The sequence below is a fragment of the Eulemur rufifrons genome, chromosome 16, assembly GCF_041146395.1.
Source record: "Eulemur rufifrons isolate Redbay chromosome 16, OSU_ERuf_1, whole genome shotgun sequence".
Classification (NCBI taxonomy): domain Eukaryota; kingdom Metazoa; phylum Chordata; class Mammalia; order Primates; family Lemuridae; genus Eulemur; species Eulemur rufifrons.
Window position 1 is genome coordinate 9514112 of NC_090998.1, and position 22824 is coordinate 9536935.

Consider the following 22824-nt stretch of genomic DNA (forward strand, 5'->3'; position numbering starts at 1 on the left):
TCTTACAGACTTCCCACATACTCTCAGTAAGACACAATCAAAACAATGCTTGCTATCATGATTTGAAAAGCATTCCCATGCTGAATTTTTCCCCGAGTCACAAATCCATTCTAAAATCACATACTTCACAGTATTTACATTTATTATTATTAAATCTTCAGTACCTGAAAGATATAAATATGGATCAAATGGAAGAGAACAGGAACTAAAAGCAAACTATCACAGGTGCACATTAAGAAATTGAATTTTTCTGGTCTTCAGTCTCTCTGAAAGAAGTATTGGTGAGGACAGTAATTCTGATATGGAATTGAGTTGAAATATTTCTTTCCTGGGAGAAATTCCTATGGAAAGGAGACAATTATTGGAGTCTTAATGGACATAGGGAGGCATAGTTATAACATTCTGAGATTCTCAGAACAAGAGATATCCCAGTTGGGAAGCAGGCCACGGACACAGCAGATGGGGTTTTTATTGAGAGACTGGGAAGGGAAAAGTATGAACTGAAACAAAAAGAACTCCTCGTGTATTTGGTGGCACAATCTGGGGAATAACTTCTAATTTCTCATGGATTTCTTGACTGTTGGGACAAAGGATGTTACTTCCATTTATTTCTCCTACTTCAAAAAGTTTCTCACTTCTCCAAGTGTAAGGAAGATGTAGAAACAGGAACATGATATTAGATGCTGAGAAGAAAGAAAACTAGAAAGTTAACTGTAAGTCAAAAAGGTAGATTACAATACGATAATTATCTGGAACCAGCTGGTGGTATATAAATAGGACTTCTTGTGTCTGGTAAGCCAAAGTCAGAAATGCTGGTGATCCTGAACAGGACACATGGGAGCCCTTCTTGTACTAGCAGAGAGACTCTCTTTCCTGACGATTCTTTTCCAAGGTCTCAAGTATCCCCTGCACTGTTCTTGCCTGGCTCGACTCCTTTGACGGAAGGTGCAGCTGGAGAGTGGGTCGCCTCCCTCTGAAGGCTCAGGGAAGCTAATGGAGCCTCTCGGGCTTCACAAGGGCCGCCCTCCTCTCACATGCACACCGCCTCAACTCTCTGCAGTCCTTTGAGAAAGCCTTTCCGTTGAGGATGGTCACACAGTCTCTGCTTCTTGGAGTGGTGACATCTATTACAATATCAAACCTTTAAAAAGGGGGGGAAAGTTAATTTAATCAACATTTATTTCTAAAATGAAATATTAAGTACCCTGAAAGTACACAGGAGTCTTCCTAGGGTGATATTTTTTTCCCATTTATTTTTTATTTGTACCTGTTCATGGACTATAAGTATAATTTTGCTACATTGATACACTGCATTGTGGTTAAGTCAGGGCCTTCAGTGCATCCATCACTGAAGCAACACACATTGTATTCACCAAGCAACTTCCCTAGGGTGATAACATTATAGAATGGAAGCCCAGGGTGAGTTTACTGGGAACATGGGGTCACCAAGCTCTTTCTTTGCAGCCCCTCAATTTCCATATTCATTCTTAGAAACAGCAGGTCACTCAAAACAACAAAAATCATTTCTAATTAAAACTAAGATATATGTTCTAATCCAAACTTACATGATTTTTCTACCATTTAAAAAGTTGTCTACCTTTTCAGTTTATTTAACTAATATATATTCATTAAAATATAAATGATTACATTGAATATGTCCTGTGAGTATGCCATCTCCTAGGAGAATAAATGTTATATGGCATATATGGAACAAAGGTGTCTGTTCAAACATGGTTTTAAATGTAACATACAGAGATCACATTTTCTTATTTCAAAGGATGTCCTTGCATATTCCTATCTAAATGCTCACATCATAAATAAAACTAGTGTTTTATAGTATTGCTGTTTATATTGTCAGCAAATCTATTCTCAGAGACTGTATTTTTGAAAGATGTACTCTCTACTTCACTCATAGAAAGCCACGAAATCTGAGGTCTTATCCTATCGCTGGGTATTGACAAGTTGTGTGACCTTAGGCAACCACTATTATAACCTGAGCTCCTAGGCTTCATTTGCTCATCCATAAAAGGTCTCTCTCTCCCTCTCTTTCTCTCCCTGCCTCCACCCCCATTCACAATGAATCTCAGACACACACTTCTAAAAGCAGCAAGAGAACCGTCCCTGATATTTTACTAATGCTATGTATCCATCTCCCTCACTGGTTATAAGCAGTTCAAGAGTGAGTATTACGGTTCAAACATCTTTGGACATCCTCCTGCAAACACAGTACCCAGTACAAAGCAAATGTCTGATTAATGCTTGGTGAACCAAATTGTTGAACCCTATGACTGAAACAAAATCTCTTTAATAAATGCCTTTTCTATAAAATGTTCTGAAGGCTTACAGTTCAAGGGAGTAAGGGGATCCATCCATCCACAGCCAGGCCTTGCCACTGCCGTTGCGGGAAAGCCCTGTCCAATAAGAGTAGAAAAACTCAGAGTAGCTCTGAGGCATGGCAAACTCCTGTGAAAGGCACATAAGAAAACCTTGAGCTTTAGAGGTGTTATTACATACGTGTACAGAGATGTGTGGGGCCAGCACTTTTCATAGAAGAATACACGAATCCTGCCTCACACAGTTGATAGTACATGTAAGAGAAAAAAGCATTTGTGCTGAGGTCAGTTAGAAATTTGTCCAGGTTGAACTTATTTTGTCTCAGAAAGTATTGAATATATATCAATAGTCTGAAACCAGGAATCATATCAACTAAGATTTATACATGGCATTATTTTCAAGGCACAGTTAACACTAATACAAAAAATATGGGAGAAAGATTTATAAAGAGATGTGGAGTGATTCTTGGAAACGGAAGAATATGGAAGAAAAAATGTAGGAATGTAGTAGTATCCTTTACAAATACCTGTCAAAGGAATTGACTGGGAATGAGAAAAGAATAGTGAATGTACTTTAAGGCAAAAAAAAAAAAAAGTAAAAGAAGGACTAGAAAGGGGAGGAAGAAAAATTTTTAAATTTTCATATATAGTATAATATGTACACATATCATCTATACATGACAATTCCTTTTCTAATATCCACACTGAACATAAATCCACATTTGAAAGGTCATTTACTTCCTTCTATTTAGTCGTACTCTGTACTCGTAATATCTTTGACATAGAAATTATCTAAATTTATCATAATTATCCATTTTTATGTCTTTCCTTTTATCATACAATGATTTGGACAAGGATATATGCTTGGTTTTATTGTTATATCCTCAACCCCTCAGATAATTAATGGTACATATTGATTGAATATGAGATTATTAGATATATAAGTAAAATTATTACTCAGCAATAGTCATAGAGCAGGTAGGTGAAAAGAACTGTAGTTGAAAATACTGTTTCCAATTAAAGGGGACCTCTTCAATTTAAAAGTTCTAAAAACAAATCATATGAAAGTGATTTAAATATATATAAATATATGAAGTTTGTGAGAGAAAATAACCATATAGCTTTCACAACAAAATTTCCTATCATTGCACATAGAGTAGTTCAATAATATACCTGAGTCCTCATTATGTGCTGGAGGCAGAGGAACAAAGAGAATAAGAAAAATTAGGAAGGTTTATGACAGGACACATTGTCTTAAAGAAATTGTTTCCTTTTATACCTAAATTGAGTTATCAATTAAGGGTAAAAAAATATTTTAGTAGATGAGAGACACTGCAGAGGTTCATTGATCATAGATTTCAGAAGTGGGTAGAAATTTAGATGTAACTGGAATAACGTTAAGAATTTATATAGTGAGCTGGGCATTTAATTCAATTAAATAACCCTTCATCGATAATCTATTCTGTGCAAAGATCTCTGATGAATTCTGGAAAAACGATGATATATAAGTAATGACCACATGGTTTAGGAATTCAAACCAAAGGCAATAACAAATATGAGAAAAAGGGGGAATAATCACACCATTTTAATAGTATACTTTAATTGTATGCATTTAATATGTCAATTTGCAATGTTATTTGCCTTGAACAGTCTATCTTAAGCTGTAAACTTCTGGAAGGCAAGACACATATTTGCTGATTATGGTAATGATTTAATTAAATATTTTTCAATTTAATGCTATGTCACTTTTTTACTGGAAGAATAGGCAGTAGTATTGTTATCATTCTGACATTGCATTTGTTCCTTTCCCACCCAAACCAAAAGAGGTAAGAAATGAAGGCATTTTCCATTTGCTTTCTAACTGAGGGGAAATTTGAAAAGATTTTTCTCATGTTTCTAAGAGGTGGGTATTTGTGGAGAGCATAACTCCTTTTATATACTTCTGGGGATCATTCAAAGCAATAGGCATAAGACTTGGGTCTTCACTGTACTGAGTGGGGAAATCTGTGGACCAATACCCTTGATCTTTAGAATCTTGTCTAGCTTCTTTAAGGCCTCTTTCTGAGCATCCTTCAAACACTGAAAAGCCTCAGGATCTTACCAGCACTTCTTGTGTGTTTATCTTCAGCATGGTGGAGTTCTCAGCAATGCAGAAATGTTCACAGCCTTGCCAACTTCTACTCTCTTTATAGAACTGGTAGCATTTATCTCCATGCCATTTCCATTTTTCTGGGCAAGGGCTGCACTTGTGTCCTTGGAAAGAAACCAATTTTACCCAGGTCTGCTGTGTTTTCTCTCTTGAAATTATATAGTATTTGACGTCCCAAGAAAAAAACGGATTCTTCTCTTATTTAACTAATTGCCCAGGCAACGATAACTATAAATATTTACAAAAGATCCACTATATGCCAGAAATTATAACTGACTCTGAGCATACAGTAGAAATTAAAACAGACACTAACTGCTTACACCTAGTATGAAATCTAGTAATGAATAACTGGAACTGCCTTGCCACTCACCAATGTAATTCAACACATAAAGAAATTATTCAATTTCATAAAGCTGTTCATATGTTCAGAAACTCAAAATGCATTGTATTAAAAAAAACAAAGCTGGCCGGGCGCGGTGGCTCACGCCTGTAATCCTAGTACTCTGGGAGGCCGAGGCGGGTGATCGCTTGAGGTCAGGAGTTCAAGACCAGCCTGAGCAAGAGCGAGACCCCGTCTCTACTAAAAATAGAAAGGAATTATCTGGCCAACTAAAATACATATAGAGGAAAAAATTAGCTGGGCATGGTGGCGCATGCCTGTAGTCCCAGCTACTGGGGAGGCTGAGGCAGTAGGATCGCTTGAGCCCAGGAGTTTGAGGTTGCTGTGAGCTAGCCTGATGCCACGGCACTCACTCTAGCCCGGGCAACAGAGTGAGACTCTGTCTCAAAAAAAAAAAAAAAACAAAGCTTCTAAAAATTTTCTCTTCAAAATCCTCTTGTATAACAGTAAAGGAGTTTTTAAAAATATGGTATATATCAACATGATATGGGTCTTTTCTTAAATAAATAAAATTTTTTAAAAATACTAAGATAAGCATGAAATCAGAATGGTAAATCTCCATGTGTTGCAAATCAAGCTAAGCGTCCAAGCCAGAGTAGCATCTACATGGACTACATGGGTAGCAGTTGCAGATACAGAAACTGGGCCCTGAGAGTCATGGTTTTAATACCTATGTGGGTACATGGCCTTGGTATTTTAGAATTAGGGACCTGTAATTGAGCCTCTTGTGGATTTGTGGTGGAGCAGGAACTGCAATCATCACTCCAATGGTTTCATTGTTTTAAAAGCAATCAGTATAAAAATGGTAACATATTAAAATTTGAGTAATCAATGCACATATAGGTATTATGTAATTGTTTGTATTTCCTTATATATTTGAAATACTTTATAAGGTAAAACAAAATTTTAAGTAAATAAATTACTAGGTTATCTTTGTCATGTTATGATATTCCCACATTGCTGTGGAACTCAATAGCGTTTGTGCTCTCTCAGTTCTGCTTGCCTCAACATTCTGCCAGAAGGAATATAACAAACCTGGACAGACTCAGGAAGAAATAAAGGGAGCTTCAGACTTCCTAAAACATAGAAGAATGGGAATGATGCTTACCTAAAAGGACTGTTGTAATGAGCAATAAATAAACTCAGTAAATACTATAAACATATTAGTAATTATACTAGCTTAATGGATTAGTAAAAATACTAGCTGAGTAGATGGATGGATGGATAATGAGGAAAAGTAAAAAATGAAAACTAGCAGAATAAAATAGAATTAACGTCTAACCAAAACTGAGAATTTTTATGAGAATAAGGAATATCATTGATACATTTGAATGTAGATTTTATATTTAAACTAAATATGGTTTATGTGCGTAGCTTATCTTTTTGTTTATTTTTATAAAGCTAGGTGAAAGCTCCAGAGACCTTTGTTTTCAGAAAAACCTAGGTTATTTTTTTGAAGATATAGCACCCAACAAAAAAAGTAGGTACACTTGGTTGTGAGAAAAATAAGAAAAGATAGGAAATAATGGCCAGTGAGATCACTGGTCATGTGGTAAGAATCACTTAGAGAAGTGGAAATGCGGCTGAGGATATTATTTACTAGGTAATCACACAGTCAGGGTGTCTGCTTACAGTGGGAAATGGTGGGTGGATGGAGGACTAGGAAACTTGGTCCTATTGTAGAGTTCCCAAAAGATAAATAAAAAGGGAAACTATCACGAGAGCAAACAGACAAGCTACAGAATGGAAGAAAATATTTGCATGTTAAACATCTGATAAAGGGCTGATAACTAGAATCTATAAGGAACTCAGGAAAATCAGCAAGAAAAAAAATCAAACAACCTTATCAAAAAGTGGGCAAAGGACATGAACAGAAACTTTTCAAAAGAAGATAGACTAATGGCCAAGAAACAGATGAAAAAATGCTCAACATCTCTAATCATCAGGTAAATGCAAATCAAAACCACAATGAGACATCACTTATCTCCAGCGAGAATGGCCTTTATTGTGTGAGGGTTCCATGGTGTAATGGTGAGCACTCTGGACTCTGAGAATGGCCTTTATCAGAAAGTCCCAAAACAATAAATGTTGGTGTGGATGCGGAGATATAGGAACACTCACACACTGCTGGTGGGACTACAAACTAATACAACCTCTGTGGAAAGTAATATGGAGATACCTCAAAGAGATACAAGTAGAACTACCATTTGATCCAGAAATCCCATTACTGGGCATCCACCCAAAAGAACAAAACACATTCTATAAAAAAGACATCTGCACTCAAATGTTTATAGCAGCACAATTCACAACTGCAAAGATGTGGAAACAACCCAAGTGCCCATCAATACATGAGTGGATTAATAAATTGTGGTATATGTATACCATGGAGTTCTATTCACCCACAAAAAACAATGGTGATCTAGCTAGCACCTTTTGTATCATCCTGGATAGAGCTGGAACCCATTCTACTAAGTGAAGTATCTATCACAAGAATGGAAAAACAAGCACATGTACACACCATCAAATTGGTATTAACTCATCAACACTTAAGTGCACATATAGTAATAACATTCACTGGGTGTTGGGCAGATGGGAGAGGGGAGGAGGGGATGGGTACATACACGCCTAATGGGTGGGGTGCACACTGTCTGGGGGATGGACATGCTTGAAGCTCTGAATCGGGTGGGGTAAAGGCAATATATGTAACCTAAACATTTGTACCCCTTAATATGCTGGAATAAAAAAAATTTTTTAAAATCCAAAAAAATAAAAAGTGGATATTTGAAAACATATTTTACTACCTACGCATGCATGCTAAGGAGAGCAAAAGAGAGGGCTGACTTGAATAAAGTAGATCATCATGAAACCAAAAAGGACAGGAGTAAGACAGACAGACAGATATATATACAGAGAACTAAAGTGATGCTTCTGGTCTTCTCTATAGTATTTTTGTCCAGGTGCAGTTCACCTACCATTGGCAATGTCATCAACTTTGGTCTTATTAAAATGCATATTTTCGGGACCAAGCCAAGTCATACTGAATTAAAATAACTAGGATTTGATTCAGGTTACCTGCATTTTTGAGCTGATCCCTGTATGATTGTTAAAATTTGAGAACTATAGTTAAGAATTTGTTAACTTCTTAATGGGGAAGGATTTGTAAACACATGCCAAGATAAAGTGACACATAACCCTGAAATTTATTTACTTGTGGTGTTATTTTGGTTATTCCAAGTTAATTTTTTTATTGTTTTAAGTGTCTGCATTTGAAGAATCCTTTCTTGTACTGCAACACAGACACATATGAACGGCATGATCCCAATAACTGGTCTTGAAGCCCAAACGCTTTACTCAGTTTACCAGACCACTTAGTTAAATAACACATGAATGAATCCCAGTTATACTGACGGCAAACTGAGCTCTATGTTGCCAGATACCCTGGGGGCACAGTGACCAGGACACACTTACCTCCAGTTTTGTTATAGAGCTCACGACAGAGTTTTTCAGCCACACGCTGCAGAGTTTCTGCAAGCTTCCTGTTCTGGGCTTGGAGAGATTGCAGCTGTCGGGAGAGGTTCCCCAGTCTTTCTTCCTTTTGAGAGATGCTGTCTTGCTGAGTATTGGAGAGCTGGTAGAACTGAAAAACTAACCCAAGTGACCAGATCAGACTAGACAGATTATTTCTACATTTCTATTTCTCTTTTTTTCCATATGGGGAAAACAAAACAGTATATTGCTTAAGATCTCAGGATCTGAGATCTTATGTTGCCTGTATTCAAGTTTGGATTTCAGTACATACATAATAAATTGTATCAACTTGGGTAAATTATTTAATAATTTCTTTAAGTCTATCTAAAAATGAAAAATGTAGAGTCATAATAGCACTTCCTAACTTCAGGAATAAATTCCCAAACTGTATTTACAGCTTCATAAATATTTTTTTGTACACTCTTAAATTATTACTCAACATAAAACCACAAATCCATTTATTTATTGATCATTATATTGAATGTCGACAATGTACCATATATTGTTACTCATTCAGTTATTAAAATAGTCTTATCACTTCTATATTTACTTATAGAATTGCAATTAAGATCAATGAGAACAAGCAAACTTCTTAATGTCACTTAACTAGAATATTTCAACATTGAGGTTTGAATTTCAGGTTTCTAAATCTAAGTAGAGAAATGCCTCATGAACCATGAGAGTTGCTAAGAAGAATGGTTGCAAAACAACAGTTGTAGCATAATGAAGTAAACATTTTGAGATCAGGAGGAAATAATAAACTGTTTTTCAAATTTAAAAGTTACCAGCACAAATAAAGGTTCTAAAAATTTCCTATAAAAACTCAGTTTTTGACGTCAACACCTGCTCGTCTATGTGAATTTTTGCCTTGAACCACCTTCTTCAACTGTTTGGGAAGTGCTGCTGTAAGATCTGTGGGGCAAATTCACCCACTTCCTTTTTGAAGCTTTTGAACTTGTCCTTACTAGCTTGAAATTTAAAGATTTTTATAGATACAATCTTTCCTGTTTGATTTCCACAAGTTTTTGCAAAATGAGTCTATAATGTCCTGGACTTTTTAAAAAAATGTCACAGTAATTAAGGAGCTTATCTACTCTCCTTAAATTGATGGTGTGGGATAAATAAAAGCTCTTCCCTCCCGCACTATCGACAGCACAAACCACTGCCATTCTGTTTTGTGGAACGGGAAGTGGGTATTTATTTAGAAATGATCCTTTTAAATACTGACATATAAACAGACAAAAATCCATATAACCTTAAACAGAACGTTTAATTCTAGCTGGCAAGTAATTGTTGTATTTTAATGCTTCTTTTACTACTCATCATTTAAATAGTTGTCATTAAAAAAAAGATACAATGAATTATCTGTAGGCTCCAGAAGTAAAGAAAAAAAATTCATAGTAAGTGTTTCTCATCCTAGACAAACCTTGGAACCAGGATCCTCCCCCAAGTCAGAGCGCAGACTTACACACAAGCCCCAGGACTGCCAGGCCTATCAGCAGCACCAAGCACAAAGTCAGCAGGGTCAGGCCTACCGGACGCCAAGCTGGAGAGGGAGTCCCGTGCTCTGCAGGGAACAGAAGAGAAAGCAGAGTATGGCTTTTTCTTCCTCTTAGAGTTGAGCCGGCAGCAAGCAAGAGTAATTTCTGGACAGAACAGATTATGCAGGACAACGGTAACCAGGGCTACACAACTTACCCTCTGTCCTCAGAAACATCCTCGTAAGGCGCAATGCTGAGCCTCACCTAACACAGCTAGGATCTTTCACAAGCCCCACTCATTTCTATCCCCCTTTAGTCCTACTTTGCACTGAATCACATTATGCATTCCCATTATCTTTGTATGGTTGTTTATAACCCGTTTGTCAAAATTCTAATCATGAATTGCTTGAGTTAAGATGGGGGGGTGGTTCTGCTACCTGTCATGTGATGTTATAGCAAAAGTAAACTACATTATACTGGGTTAATAAAAAAAAATCCATTTAATGAAATTTTATGGTTTGCAGGGCATGATTCACCAGGCCTCTTAAAGGAATTTAAGCAAAAAAAGGTCAGAGTTCAGTCCTCAAAAGACTCATGAAAATGTCTGAAATGGAGCCTGAATATACCTGAAACTTACCAACGAATAACTTTTCACATCACCAGAGGAAAAAAATGAAATTAATTTGTTATTACTCTAGCAAAGTACACACCCCAAGTTCCACATAAGCATCTTTAAAAGGCAAATTGCATATCAGTAATGGGACATGACCATTTTACTGTTTCTCTTTGGGGCTTCTTGGTTGAAAGTCCCTTTTTGTAAGAATGCTGTTTGTTTATTCATTTGATTTGTATTAATATTTCTCAAGAAATATAAAGAAATGTGATCAATTTCTCAAAGATGTGTCTAATAAATATCTCAATTTTTGCACCTGTTAAATAATTTAAAAAATTATAGCAAACATCCTTTCCTTGCACATCAGTCCCACAAGTTTGACTTGCAACTGCAGAGGCTGCACTGTAAGTCAAGAGTAGACCCATCACCTAGCGAGGTCACCTATCTGGGTCTGAATGACCTGAGATACCTGACAGGGAACACACTCAATCAGGTGCAGGCAGCCTCTAGCATTGTGATAAAAATGAAACAGAGAGTAAAACCTTCAAAGAAACTCTGATCTCTTCATGACCTGTGAGTTCCACTTCACTGAAAATTCAGGTCAGTGGCTGGGCACGGTGGCTTACGCCTGTAATCCTAGCACTGTGGGATTGCTTGAGATCAGGAGTTCAAGACCAGCCTGAGCAAGACCCCATCTCTACTAAAAACAAAAAAATTAGGCAGGCATCATGGCTTATGCCTATAATCCCAGCTACTCAGGAGACTAAGGCAGGAGGATTGCTTGAGCCCAGAAGTTGGAGGCCACAGTGAGCTAGGCTGACGCCACTGCACTCTATCCAGGGCAACAGAGCAAAACTCTGTCTCAAAATAAAAAAAGAAAAAAAAAAAAAGAAAGAAAAAGAAAAAGAAAAAAGAAAAAAAAAAGAATTCAAGTCAGTTTCTAAAACAGAATGAAGAAACATAAATTCTTTTCCTCCTATCAAGTTCCTCTATATAATACATTCTAGGCACAGAGATTTGTACTAAACATTATTTCCAAATGGGAAACTAATCATATGGATGTTTCTAGATTTCAGAGATACAAGTGTATCTGTGGTATCACCACCAGGGTGACTTTACTTTTCCACATATCTCTTATCACCATTAAATACATGATCTTACTTATTCCTTTTGGCTTGTTTCTGTCTTACTCCAGCAGAAAGTAAGTTCCTTCTTGAGAAAGACTGTTAGATCTATTTAACCACTATTGTAGCCCAGCACCTAGAATAGCAGTTGAAATAAGTTCAATTAAAGTTGAATGAAAGAATATGTCCATTATATACAAACATCTGTGTTATATGCCTAGCTACTGCTACTCATACCTACTCATATTAACGCATGCCTCCAAAGGCATAAATATTTTGAAAATTCTGCTCATTTTTATGATTAATATTTCCCTTGACAAAATTAGAAATAAGAAGGTAAAGGAAAAGAAAACTATGGAAATTAACCAAACTATTATCCCTTTAAAATTCTGCTTTCTGCTGCATAATACTGGGGACATTGGAGGTGTTGATTTTCAGCTCAAAGGACCAAAAATATTGAACTTAGACCCTTACTGTGAAGCGAGGGCCTGGACTTTAGAACATTTTTCAGTAATAATTATATCCATTAAAAGAAAAAACATATAAGCCTTCCTGAGATTAACTCTAGGACAGAGAAAGAACTATAGTACATCTTCTGCTAAGGAATCAAAAATTATCTCCCAAGGAATCATCTTTCCCTGATTAAATTTCCACATTTAGAAGTTTTTCTTCTCTTTCTCCCTTACTCAATATTCACAATCCCTCTGTTTTATCTGAAGACACAGAGAAACTCTAGCCTAAGGAGTTCATTTCCCAGGAAACCAAGCTTCCGTGATGGAAAGACTATGAAGTTGAATGTTTCACTTTTTCTTTTTCTTTGATGTTATTTTTCCCTCTAGGTGTTTTTCTTCTAACTGTGAGTCTAATGTTTCTGAGTTTGATTCCAAGTGCTCCTAACCATACTGAGGCTTCTCTCCAGGGACCACCCCCATCCAAACATGAGGCAGATTTTCACAAAAATAAGCTGCCTGGGAGGTGCTTGAGTTTGGTTTGGCTTTATTGTGGTTTTATTTTTTGGAAGAGAACCCTTGTGTTGTCTCCTTAGGCACGTTTACAAAGAGGTGTGGACAGCCTAAGGAATGGTATAAACATCCCTAGGAATAATAAGATAAATATAGAAAAAAAATACCCCTTTCCTGTATCCTCTTACTATATCCATACTATAAAAGGCTAGAGTGCCAGGGTCAAGTTTTGAATACAAATTCCTTTGTAGTTATATGAAACTTTGTGGATGAGAAGAGTTGTCATACTTGAGCAGTTACTCTTCATTAGGCATCAAGGAGGGAAAACTTTGTATTCCACCAAGCCCAGGGCTTACAATAAATTTAGCAGACATTACTGGTCTATCAGTATGCCTCTGAAATGCAAAGAATATTAAAAGCTGCAGTAGATACAGAGTTTAAATAATTTGCACAATGCAAACTAGTGGCAGAGCCAGGATTAAACTGCCATGCTTAACACTATACTTTGCATACTTCCCTGTGAACCAGGAGTCACAGAGAAATGAGGGCAAAACTGGTGATGATATACATATTTTAGAAAATATTTCTGATTCTTAGATCACTGTACTTTTCACAATTTTTAAATAATGAGATATTGCTAACTTATAGCTCATGTCTATATATTTTTGATATATTTTTAAATTTAAATGGCTTTTCAGCAACTTCTCTTTGTTTCCTTAATCATTACGTATGGTACACAGCATACACCTTTATGTGAACCTGTCTGAATTCAGTAGATTGAGGCTGCTTTTTCTGTTTTCATGAAAATGCAGGTTTCTTTTCTCTTATGAATCTATTAATATTTCAAGTATTGCTATTTTAATTTTCTCTAAATATAAAGGGGTATTATCCTTCCTATTATTTGAAGAGAGTATACATCTAGAACATATGAGCTATTTCCAAAATAGCACTGAGTTTCCAATTCACAGTTGAGTAAAATTTAAGTGAGTCAATTTTATATTCCTATCAATGTATTTTATTTACTGAAATATAGTTCAAAATAATATTATCATTAATGATAAATGCTAAAATTCCTTGGCTTACTGAGATGAATGCTTTACGTGAATGTTCTCATCTTTACAAACACCCTATATGGTAGAAATTATTATCCCATTTTACAGGTGGGGAACTGAGGCCTAGAGGAGTTAAACACCTTACTCAGGAACACACAGCTACTGATAATAATAGTTATTGAGTTACTGAATATATACAATTTAAGTTCATTGGAAGTTCTCAAAAATTATTCAAGAGGGCAACTATTTTTAACCTTTACTTGGATAACAAACTTAAATTATTGAGGAGTTACTTAACTTGCCTAGGGTTGAATAGCTGGTAAGTAATGGAGCTACCCTAGCACACCGATGCCAGAGCTGAGCATTTTTAATAATTTCCTATCCTCTCAACAAATCAGTAATATTTACCCTTATATGACAGTCCCATCTGGCATTATAAAAAGACTCCAGTGTCTGGCACTTACAACTTCTCACTTCTGTGTTGAGAAATATTTTAGTAACAGCCACCTTAAATCATATTAATACATTTTTCACTCTACCAGCAAGATAAACTTTCTGAAATATAAATTTAATCATGCCTCCTCTCTTCCATAAGGAGATAAGTTTCCCAAGGCCCATCCCTTTTTAGTCAAAATTTCTTAGCTTGCTCTATCAGGCTTCTTATAATAGGACCCCAGCCTATTTTTTAGCCCCAACTGCCCAGATCCTCCTCAGATATCTCCTCCCTTTGAGGACTTACCATTCCTCAGCCCAGTGGCCCTCCTTGACCCCTCATATTCGACCCTGCTGATGACTCCTGAAATTATCTTATCCTGACCTAAACCTAATACAAAATGAGCACCTCATCTTTATAGTTAGAACTCTTATCTCTTTTACTTTTATTCCTTAAACATTGTACCTCTGACACACGCACCAAGCTAGTTCTAGCCGCCCCTCGCTGCTTTGATCTCTGCACTTGTGGTTCTCGCTATGAGGCAGTCACCCAGGACCCCATCATGCCCTGCCTAGAAAACCTGGACTGAGCTTCCCAGATCCAGACCCCGTGGCACCTCCTCTAGCAATTCACAAAACTAAATGCAGTCAGCACCGCACTCATTCCTACATTGGTTCTGCGGTTTCCAACATAGATTGAATGGCACGGAATGACATTTTAGTACTAACTATTCATTCAGATTATTCCTCCCACCTCTCTAAGCACCTCAAAATCAGAGTCTCCTAGTGCCTACCATAATTTTTAGTATTTAATAGGTATGCTTTAAAGATTTGTTGAATCAATTAGAAGTGATTTATGTCAGAACTCCGTGATGAGGAATTTATGCTGTAGTTGAGGAAATGAAACAAACAAGCTGGATAAAATTCAGTAGTATTGTAATTAATGTGAGTAGGGGAAAAGAGGAACTTGAATTTATGATTAAATATGTTTTTCAAATTATTTAACCAAAGTAGTTTTTCACATCCTTTGATAGGATAACAGTTAGTCTTCAGCAGGAATCTTAGCCCATCAGTTATTTCATTCTCTCTCCTTACCATATTGGTGTTTTTGTTGTTTTGTTTTGTTTGCCTCTCCTACAAGCCTTAGATAAAATTTAAAAAAATTATTTTAGACTATTAAATGTATTTCACATATTATGCACAATGTGCATAGTGCTACCTTTTCTCATGACTATGATACATGAATACTTTTGAGCTTTTAGAAATCATTATTGTACAAGGAATATAATGATTACATACATTTTACATTAAAGGACTTCTGTCATTGACTTTTTGGTCTTTTCAAGCTTTGCTCAGTGAAAGGAAGCTGCTGACTGACCCATATGTTAATGTTTAAGATATGCAATTATCATTCAAATGATGTTTGTCAATTTAAACGGAATTTGAGTATGTGGTAATTTGCTCATTTCAATAGAAATTTTTAAAAATTCCAGTCTGCTCAACAAATCATATAGGTAGGAAAAAAAGAAGGTCATTTTTAAACAGGTAGGTTTTTTTTCTGTTCCCTTAAATGTCCATGAAATTTTTAACTGATAATATTTGAAATAATATAGTTACCTAAGTATACTCCTAATCCCTATATATTATTAATAATTACACTTTTATGAAATTACTACATTGAGACTTCTTGATTTGTGGCTCTCTTAAAATCACCTCTGTATTTGATATATTATGATAAGGACAAGAAAAATGGTGTAATTACACAAAGGTGTAGAGAGTGATCAAAAATAGAAGATAGGATTAGTGTTAATTGAATGGATGGATATGATCATGGATTAGAAGGACAAATGAGACTCCTTCCTTTTGAGAAATTACATTTTTTTCCCTAGGGAAATATAAAAATATCTCTATAGGCAATATTCTTCTTTCCCTTTGTTCATTTGACTTTCCATTTCCAGAAATGCAGTTTCTCATTGTCAGCTGAGCTTTCTGATCAGTGTATGTTTTTCATAAGAAAGGGATAACTGACAAAACTCAAGAAACACAATTTGCTAACAATCTTGTCACTTGAAAGTCTCACATACACACACACACACACACACGCAGAACCCCCTATGTATAAGCCAAATTTTCACTTAAATTTCAAACTCCAAAATAAACATTTATATGAAGAGTTCTTGCAACACACAATGGCAAAAGATAAACTCCTCTGACTTGGATGGTTTTTGTTTTAGTAGTCTATCTAAACACAGCTGCTACAATTTCCAATAAGTAAAGAACAGCATAAAGCCACCTGTATTCGGATTCCTCCTTGGAAAAAGTGTGTCCTTCTCCTAGTTATTAGAAAATTCCATACCAAATAGTAAGATAGTTTTCTCAAATCATAGTAAATAAATACAGCATCACGACGTTTAACTTAACGTGACTCCTACAACTGAACATAAACTTGTTTCAGAGTAGAATCAGAAAACAATTAAAATTGCATCAAATGACATATTGATGGAAATACCTTAAAGTGGGCAAGTAGACTAAGTAGTGGAGTGTCAGACTTAAGCTCTTCGGAGTGAGATGTATACCCGTGACTCTATTTTGCAGGCCTGCTTTTCAACACTGAGATAAGCAGCTCTCACGTTGTCTGTGGGTAACTCTTTTTTTTTTCCTTTTTTCTTCTTTTTTCTTTGCTTTTTTTTTTCTTTTTTTGTTTTTCAGCTCATTATGGGGGTACAAAAGTTCAGGCTATATATATTGCCCATGCCTCCCCAACCCTCGGAGTCTGAGCTTCAATTGTGTCCATTCCCTAGACAGGGCACATTGCACTCATCATATAGGTGTGCACCCATTCCCTCCCCCCACCCCATCTCCCCCAGTCAGAACTTCAAGCGTGTCCATTCCCCAGACAGTGCGCATCGCACTCATCAAGTAGGTATACACCCATTCCTTCCACCCAGCCCCGACCTCTGTCTGATACCCAATTGGTGTTATTCCCAAATGTGCACTCAGGGAAACCAGTTTGCTGGTGAGTACATGTGGTGCTTATTTTTCCATTCTTGGGATACTTCACTTAATAGAATGGGTTCCAACTTTCTCCAGGAGAACCAAATAGATGCCATATCGCCATTATTTCTAATAGCTGAGTAATATTCCATGGTATACATATACCACATTTTGCTAATCCATTCATGAATTGATGGGCATTTGGGTTGTTTCCACATCTTTGTGATTGTGAATTGTGCTGCTATAAACATTCGGGTGCAAGTGTCTTTTTTATAGAATGACTTTTGTTCTTCTGGGTAGATGCCCAATAATGGGATTGCTGGATCAAACGGTAGGTCTACTTGAATCTGTTTAAGGTATCTCCACATTGCTTTCCACAGGGGTTGCACTAGTTTACAGTCTCACCAGCAGTGTATGAGTGCACCTGTCTCTCCACATCCACGCCAACAGGTATAGTTTTGGGACTTTTTGATAAAGGCCATTCTCACTGGAGTTAAGTGATATCTCATTGTGGTTTTGATTTGCATTTCCCTGATGATCAGAGATGTTGAACACTTTTTCATATGTTTGTTAGCTATTTTTATATCTTCTTTTGGAAAATTTCTATTCATGTCCTTTGCCCACTTTTTGATAGGGTTGTTCGATTTTTTTCTTACTGATTTTCCTGACTTCTAAATAGATTCTTGTTATCAGTCCTTTATCTGATGTGTAGTATGCGAAAATTTTTTCCCATTCTGTAGGTTGTCTGCTTACTCTCGTGACTGTTTCTTTGGCCATGCAGAAGCTTTTTAATTTGATCAGGTCCCATTTATTTATTTTTGTTGTTGCCGTGATTGCCTTAGGGGTCTTCTTCATAAATTCTTTGCCTAGGCCAATGTCTGTAAGAGTCTTTCCTATGTTTTCTAACTCTTGAAGGAGGGAGTTTGTCCTTCCCACCACCCACTTCACAGGCAGTATCCGACTCCAAGGCGCAGCTTGCCACCTGGCGGCTGCCCTGGGGCCCCAAAGGACAGTTTCTCAGCAGCAGCAGGGCCCCTGACAAAGGCACAGGGCCGGGGCAAAGGCTCCTGCTGGGCAAGCGGCCAGAACCCATTCGCCTCTCTCCCCAGGTCGGGTCCCTCGAATGCAAGCCGAGTGTTTGCTTTACACATGATAGCCAACAGTTATTCATGGCAGTAAGAAATATTATTAGCCACATTTCACACGGAGTTTGAAGGACGGGTGGAGGACACAAGCTCTCCTTAACTGCCCTCTGCCCGAATCTCAGCCCGGCTACGCCCTCCGAGTACCTCCAGGCTAGGGCCGCAGCCCGCTGGGGCGAGATGTTGAGCGTGCACAACTGAGCATGCGCTGCGGCCGGCCGCCCACTTTACGGCCCGCGCGAGACTGGTCGCAAAGCTGCCCTCGCTCCCCCACTCCGCCGGCCAGGACAACCAGAACGGTGCTTGCCGCGCGATTTATGGGGCGTTTTCTCCGTGTGCTGCTTTTCAGTCTACGATTGAGTTAGGCTCTCCTACATTTTAAAAAATAATTTTAAAAATTTCTGGCTCAACGCTGTAATACCTCAGTAATAACGCTTTATATCTTAAAAAATAGAGAAAGGAAAAAAAAGAAAATAGTTTATTTTACTATTTAACCATCAGTTACTTTTCAAACCACTGCTATCAAAGATAATTGATTTTCCTCCTTACTTCTGAGACAGTATATTGTTTTCAGTCTTCCTCTTAACCTGTCTGTAATATTTATTGTTTGTTATTTTTAAAACTCACTAGTCACTACCATTGACTTTTCCATTACTCTTGAATCTTGTCTCTTGACATGTTGGATGCCTCTCTCTCCCAGAGCCCTGCGTCTGCCACTCTGCCCTCCGTTCTCAGTAGCTCCTGTTGGAATCTTTTGCTCTTCCTACTGCTCAGTTGTTGATATATCCTAAGATTCTCTCCTTCTTACTCTTGTGTTCTTTTTGTCTTTTCATTTTACATTCCCTCTCTCAGTAATCTCACTCACTCCCATGCATTTAAGCTACTACTTATTTTACTTAATTACTTAAATACTTAATTTACTTTATTTAATTCCTATACCAATAATTCATATATATATATATATATATATATATGTAGCTCAGAATTCTTTCCCCAACCCAAATCCTACATATACAAGTGTCTTTAGACAACTAGAAATGCATGTTCTTCCTCCTACAGGCCCCACAAACTCAAACTGAATTTATCACCTACTCATTCCTCCTGTAGTTTCTGTGTCTGTTAATGGCAGCACCCTGTTACAGCAGACAGAACCTAATCAACCTACCATTCATCTCCCTTTCCTGTCTTCTCACATGTAACCAATCACCAATTCTTTAAACTTGTATTTCCTCAACATTTTTCATCTCTGATTCCTCTTCCTTGTTTTTACCATACTGCCTCAGTTCAGTTTTATCTAATCTTGTGCTTGGATTAGGGAAAAACTGAAAATCAGTACATCCAGTTTCATACACTTCAATCCATTTTTTCCTTTGCAGCCCAGAAGGTCTTCCAAAAACATAAAATTGACTGTTTTCCCATGCTTAAATCCTTCATTGACCCCATTTTAACCATTGAATGGAATTAAAATAGTACGGCTTAAGAGGCCCTCCTTACCTGGCCAGACTTACCCTTGCCAAGCTTCCCTCTTTCAGCATTTTACCTCAGCTACACATATTGCCTACAGTTCTCTAAAAATACAAAGTAACTTAAAATTTCCTGGTTTTCCTGTCGTGTGTCTCTCTGTCTGTAGTGTCCTCAGCCCTTTGAACACCCTACTCTTGATTCCATGTCATGTGGAACATCTTAAAACCAGCTCAACTCACTGGTCACTCCCTCTGTCAAATATTTCCTGATCTTCTCTACTCCATTAGGTAGAAATAACCAAGCTCTGAGTTATGTCTGCACATGCTTCTGCCCTCGCATCTTAATTATACTTACAGCTCAGTTGAGAATTGTATGAGACTTTCGGTTTCCTTGTAAACAGGGATCACATTATATTTGACATTCTATCCTCAAGGTTGGGATAGCATGACCCCAAAGATAAGTTTGTCTCTCATTTTTACTTTCTATCTTCTCAATTGTTTGGCATTTTTTAACACAAACATGATTGTTATGTTGAGGTAATAAAAATTTAGAAAATAAATGAATGTATAGGATTCATTTTTGTTAATTCTAAAGAAAAAGTAAACATTGCCCATTCATAATTGGGCCACAGCATTATGTTGAATCTGAGTGGTCCACATTGCCAAAAATTCTCAGTGATTTCTTCCCTGTTATTTTTAACAGCAAAAGTATGTCAACTATATTTACCTGAGAAATAATTAGACTGCCGTAGTGACATTCCTCTAAATATTTGGATTATCACAAAAAGATGAAAACAAGATACCATACATGTAGGGTAAGATAATGCTTTCCAGATGTTTGCCTCCAAGACTCTTCTTTGTAACCTCCACTCCTACTGTTTCAATTTCCATTTCTCACAAAGAGGTGCCAGATGTTGCAGTTAGTGTTTTATCTTGCTCTGCTTCCCTCTCCACCCTTCAGCCTCAGCATAACTTCTTTGTACACACTGTTCCTAATTATGCTGATCAGTAATCCTTGAGAGAGTTCCTGTCTCCAGTCAAAGGTGAAAAATGAAGTTATACACAAGCCACTCAAAACCACAGCCTAACAACTGACTCTTCATAAGGTTTGTTGGAGGAAAACACTTTGAATCCTATTACACATATCCTGTGGCTATAGAAACTGACATTCCCCGCTGTTGTCGCTTAGCTTCATGTCAAAGAGGCTGGAAATCCCCAATGTCCCCTAACTGCTTTACTGAGTGGTTTAGTTAAAAAAAAAAAAAAAAAAAGAAAGTCGTATCAGTGGGTCTCAGGTAGAGGATCACTCAATGAATAGAAAGTGAATGGAAACATTTAGTAAGGGAAAAGTTATTTGAAAAAGAAAAGAAGGAAAAGAACATTTTTTAAAAAAAGATGTGTCCAGATTTACTGACGTGAAGAAAAATTGGATCTGGTGAGAAGGGAAGGGATATATTAAGATATAGGCACTGAATGCGCATCTCTCTAAGGTAGACTGACACAAAACTGCTGAACAGAATGCTTTAGGAATTCTCAAGGAATGGGATATTGAAAGGAACTCACAGTTTTGGAGTGTCTGTAATGTACCAAGTACTTTACATACTTTATCACTCAGTACTCATAGCCACCTTATAAGGAAGGTTTTGTTACTTTTATTTAATATTGGTTCAAGTTACTATGAATTAATAGGCATATAAGTACATAAAACAATGCCTGGCACATAATAAGCACAATACACGTGTTTGCTGTGATTAACATTTTATAAATGAAGAATGTGAAGCCCCAGAATATTTAAATAACTTGCCGGGATCACGCAGATGGCAAGTGGCATACCTGGTGTTAGGCCTAGAACTGAGTCCTGTCTATGTTATGGTGCGAGGCCTTTTCAACTAGAACTCAGGTCACATTTCTGCTTTCCAGTGGCTGAGTGGCCCAGGAAATACGATCTGTCTCTGTGTGTGAATTATGGAACTGACTAGAACTGAAAAAAAATTATTACTGTGTCATAGGGTGAAAATTGAAAATAAAATTATGACAGCTAAGTGTAACTAAAATTAAATACTTTATAATATGATTCCCTCTTCTCAATAATATTCTGAGATTAATAGAGTGAAAAGCAATGGGGATTGGATGGAACTGAATATGAGGCCGCTATTTAGATTATCAGATCACAGAATTTCAGAGCTAAAAGGGCTTTAGAAAGCATTTGTTTTAATCACCCTTCATTTCACAGATGATAGAGCTAAACACTTGATGCTGACATGAATCCTCAAGGTCTCACAAAGTCAAGATGCAAAATTATTATAACAAAATACCAGGGTTAATATATCTACTTGGAAATCTTCCTCTAAAGCAATGAGTTCAAAACTAGCAAAAAGGTATCCTTTATAAATCGAAATTTCCAAATCATATAACAGATGTTAAACACAACAGTGCTTGATTTAGTCTTCATAGGAAAGTGGCTGGGAGAAGGGATGTTGCTTTAATTATACAAACAATTTCACCTTTGTATGCTGTACCTGTATGGGAAAAACAACACACCCTCAACTGCAAACCAGTGTGCTAGCAATAGAATTTCAGAAAAACCAAGCATCTGTGTATATACTGAGTTTAAATTTCCAGATGTTCACATCTGTGACATTAAGTTGTGGAAAGTACGCAGTTACACATCACTGTAAATCATGAAAACATTTCCTCTCCTTCCTCCATTTTATACATTCCTAGGAGAGGTAGCTCATCTTGTGCATTTCTCAAGAGCTCTGGTCTATTTGGACTCCAGGAGACAGAGTACCTGTGTGCCCGGGCTCTGGCCGCCGGGTTGCAGCAGAGGCTCGTGAATGCAGGCTCATGGTGGTGTCCCCATCATCATCCAGCATGTCCCTTGTGCTGCTGAACTTGGCCTGCATCGGGTTCCTGCGGGAGTAAGGGCTAAATGTGATCAGATTGCCCCAAGCCGCCTGGCTACTGTGAGCTAGTTCAGGAAGCAAGGCACTGAAAGGCATTCCTAATGTTCTCTCCCAGCAAGTAGCAGGGGAAATCTCTGACTCCAGTTCCTGCCTGGAGAGGCCCAGCCCCTCTCCTGTGAGCTTGTACTCTGAGTGCCAAACTGGTCAGGCTCAAGGGAAATAGCGTGTTTGTCTGTATGGGCGGT

The 22824-nt window shown here is 37.3% G+C and overlaps 1 protein-coding gene across 2 annotated transcripts; it reads right to left on the bottom strand.

Moving 5' to 3' along the window:
- Window positions 1-911: 911 nt before the first annotated feature.
- CLEC1A (C-type lectin domain family 1 member A) lies at window positions 912-22606 on the bottom strand. Of its 2 annotated transcripts, XM_069490643.1 has the most exons (6): window positions 22465-22606; window positions 9879-9977; window positions 8351-8527; window positions 4435-4586; window positions 2345-2463; window positions 912-1141 (listed from the first exon to the last, which is right to left on the bottom strand). In XM_069490643.1, the coding sequence occupies exons 1-6, from the start codon at window positions 22577-22579 to the stop codon at window positions 991-993; spliced, it is 813 nt and encodes a 270-aa protein (XP_069346744.1). In that variant the 5' UTR covers window positions 22580-22606; the 3' UTR covers window positions 912-990. The 2 variants fall into 2 exon arrangements, with proteins under 2 accessions (XP_069346744.1, XP_069346746.1); XM_069490645.1 differs by lacking the exon at window positions 9879-9977.
- Between the last annotated feature and the right edge of the window lie 218 nt (window positions 22607-22824).